The 3416-nt window shown below is 40.0% G+C and overlaps 1 protein-coding gene across 1 annotated transcript; it reads left to right on the top strand.

The window, feature by feature from the left end:
• Positions 1-1715: 1715 nt before the first annotated feature.
• LOC137946590 (3-ketoacyl-CoA thiolase 1, peroxisomal-like) lies at positions 1716-3086 on the top strand. Its single transcript, XM_068792928.1, has 2 exons — positions 1716-1911; positions 2356-3086. Exons 1-2 carry the CDS (start codon positions 1716-1718, stop codon positions 3084-3086), a joined length of 927 nt encoding a protein of 308 aa, XP_068649029.1.
• Positions 3087-3416: the final 330 nt, after the last annotated feature.

Below are 3416 nucleotides of genomic sequence, written 5' to 3'. Positions count from 1 at the left end.
AACAATTTCATGGAGTGTTTATGGAATGTATAGACAATTTTATGGAGTGTTTATGGAGTGTTTATGCAGGTATTATGTATATTGATTATGCTCAATTTTAAGTAGAGGTCATGCCGAATTTTATACATGTATTATATATATATATTATGCTCAATTTTGAGTAGAGGTTATGCCCAATCTTATACATGTATTATATATATAAGTTATGCCCAATCTTATGTAGAGGTCATGCCCAATTTTATGTAAAATGTATGCATAATTTTATATACATTTTATTTGATGTATATTTTTTGAAAAGTTTTAAATGTATGTTGAGGATCGAGCTCGGCTCGAACTCATTGGGCTCAAGCTCGATAACAATTTTAGGCTCGAGACGAGGCTCAGCTCGAACATAAGCAGGTTCGGGCTCGACTCGGCTCGATGCCACCCCTACCTCTGAGCATGCATAGTCATTGGGCCCAACGGGTTCAGATTGCCTCAAAGCTGCAGTGATCGGTGACACTATAGGCGGACCCTTGCAGAACACATCTGGACCATCTCTTGACATCTTCTTCAAGCTCATGGCAGTGGAGTGCCTAGTTTTAGCGCGAGTTTGTCTACTTTTGCATTGGTGGGTTTATTCTCACATTGTTTTCAGCAGATTAGGGGGAAACGACTGGTTGGCCAGTCATGGTCTACTTCTGACCAGAACAGCCTATCAGTTGCCCACGAGGAGCAGGTGATAGATTCATACTGTGGGTGGACCAACCTTGTTGTTTGGTTGCTTATCTGTCAGGTGGTTTGCTGCAACGACTGATGTTGGTAGTGCAAAATAAAAAAAAAAATTACTTGGGGGAATGCTCCCGTTTTGGGTGTCCAGGAGGCTGACTTAGCTACCGCGGATGCTACTTGGGAACAGGTGGAGACGTCGGCAAACAAACCCTACTTTCAAGCTTGAGGACAAGCTCTTTCTTCCAGGGGGGTGTAATGTTATGCACACAATAAAATTATTATTTTAATTATTTTTCTTTAATTTACTTTATTTTATTCAGTTTTATGCCACATGGGTATTTTTGGAATATTTCATTTATAGGGGTATTTTGTAATATTTTATCTTAAAACTTGTAAGGGTGAACCCTATTTAAGGGGTAAGAGTAATGAGAAAGACAAGCATTCATTTTAGGTTAAACAAGTTTGGAGTTCTCCTTGACGAGCTCTAGGGTTTTCAAGCTTCCCTTTGGCTTGATCTTCATCTTTCTCTTCTTCCTCCCTACGAATCCATGTTGCCTCCCTACGATCCAAGTGGCATATCCGTGACCGTAACAACAAATCCATGTGTTAGATTTGCGACCATAACATGGTTTCCCTAATTTTCTCTTTATAATTGAGAGGTGTTGCTATTAGGGTTTTAATCATCACCGAGAAGGAGCTGGAGTTGTAGCCTGAGAGAGGTTAGAGAAAACACTTGTAAGTGTGTGCAATTTCTCTTGTAATTCTGGTAGCAGCAGTGACTTATGGCGCACAATTATCTGTTGTTGTGGTCACAACAGATACTCCTCTGCAGGATGTAGCTAATTTTGGCCGGACATGGACAACAAAAAAAATAATTTATGTTCTTACTGATATTTAATATTGTTGTTGCTATTGCAGTGAAGATAAGGGCACCCCAACATAAACTACAAACTGCAAAATATAATACAACTGAACACCACTTGGAAAATTTTGACTTTGACCAAATGAGGCAAGACTTGAATGTGCTTGTGCATGGGGGGAACATTGATGCTGCTCGTGGTGTATTTAATGAATTACCAGCCATTGATCTCATCTCAATTGAAATTATATGTGGCAGAGGGGTTGTCTTTGGTAAAGATTGTCTTAATACCATTTATTTTGAGAAGTTATTGGTAGATGGGGAGAATCTCAATGATGAAGGTTCTCTTAGCCATATTTTAAATGTTGTAATGCGGGGAATGATTTTTATGGCTGTTGACGAGAAAAATATTAAATTCTAGGCGGCGTCTAAACAGAGTATCAGAGCTGCTGCTGTTTTGACACTGCAGAACACAATGCTGCCAACAGTGTCACTGCTAAAAACAGTGTGTATAGTCATGAGAGTAGAACCAACAGTGCCTTGTGAAGTCCATGGTGTTTTCTATTTTGGAGAGGCTCATGGGTTCTTCCACCAAAAACAATGCTGTTGTGCCAAGGGCACATTGTTGCTATGGCAGTGTAGAACACAATGCTGTCTGACAGCCACGCAAACAGTGATGCAGTGGCAGTGTTGAATGAAATAGCCTTAGTGTTGGGGTTGGATCATCCTGCATCTTTAGACGCCGCTGCTAGTTTTCCCTCTCATGTTAGTATGCGGGTTTGTAGGATGCAAGTGCTATGCTAGGTTTTTAGAAACTGTGCCAATCAGAACTATGAAACAACAAGGTTCTTCTAGCCCTCAAGTTGTTACCACTGTTGCTGCCGCTATACAAACTGGCTTCGATGACATAAGACTTGGCGCTCGATTAGATTCGATGACTACAAATCCTATGACGTGGGAAGGCTCAATCCACCCTAAGCTAAATAATTTCCAGAAAGCTCCAGATTTTCTTTCTCTAGGTATTACTGCTGAATATGTTCCTCATCGAATTGGTGTCACCAGGCAAGATGAAGACCCTTCTGTTTTTCTCTCCCATAACCAAGCTGCAACAACAATTACATCAGTGGCTATAAAGATCATTGACACTAAAAAACAGAAGGACAAAACTGTTGGGCTTTCTATGGATGATGGCTGCTTTCATAATGCATTTGTGTCCGATCAGGCTACACAGATGATGGTTGTCAAGAAGGATGGCACGATCACTGTTGGTAACTCGAGCCAAGTAGGTGATGGTGCTGGTGCAATCCTATTTATGAGAAGTTCATTTGCAGAGCAGAAGGCATTACCATTTCTTGGCATATTCAGCAATTTTATTGCTGTTGGTGTGGACCGTGCTGTAATGGGCATAGATCAACCTGTTGTATTTTCTGCTACGGTAAAGGCGCTATTTGAGGAAGTAGTTCCTGCATTCCATGTCATGGTGCTTTACCGTATTGGGGTGTGCTACAACAAGTGATGCTTGCAGTGTCCAAAAAAAAAAATCTTGGGTGGAATGCTTCAGTTTTGTCATCTAGAGGGCTGACACAGATACCACAGATGCTACTTGGGATTAGGTAGAAACGTTGGCATGGGCAAGCAGATCCTACCTTCGAGTTTGAGGACAAGTTTTTTCTTCCAGAGGGTGTAATGTTATGCACACAATAACATTATTAAGAGTCTAATTAATTGTTTTTATTTAATTTAATTTAATTTATTTTAGTAAAAGAATTAATAGGCCACATGGGCATTTTTGTAATATTTTATCTATAGGGGTATTTTTGTAATATTTCATCTTAAACCTTGTAAG

The sequence above is a fragment of the Aristolochia californica genome, unplaced genomic scaffold (genome assembly GCF_029961685.1).
Source record: "Aristolochia californica isolate CCGP_79_NKW_82.1479 unplaced genomic scaffold, dmAriCali1.0.hap1 SCAF_12, whole genome shotgun sequence".
NCBI classification, from domain to species: Eukaryota; Viridiplantae; Streptophyta; class Magnoliopsida; order Piperales; family Aristolochiaceae; genus Aristolochia; species Aristolochia californica.
The sequence above is the reverse complement of the archived record's forward strand: the minus strand, read 5'-3'. Positions and strand labels throughout refer to the sequence as shown.

What these genes read in the sequence shown, in the direction of transcription:
- LOC137946590 (XM_068792928.1), top strand. Translation starts at nt 1,716, where the DNA reads ATGAGGCAAGACTTGAATGTGCTTGTGCATGGGGGGAACATTGATGCT. An exon ending in GGAGAATCTCAATGATGAAG is followed by an intron (nt 1,912 to 2,355) that starts GTTCTCTTAGCC and finishes GCGGGTTTGTAG; the next exon opens with GATGCAAGTGCTATGCTAGG.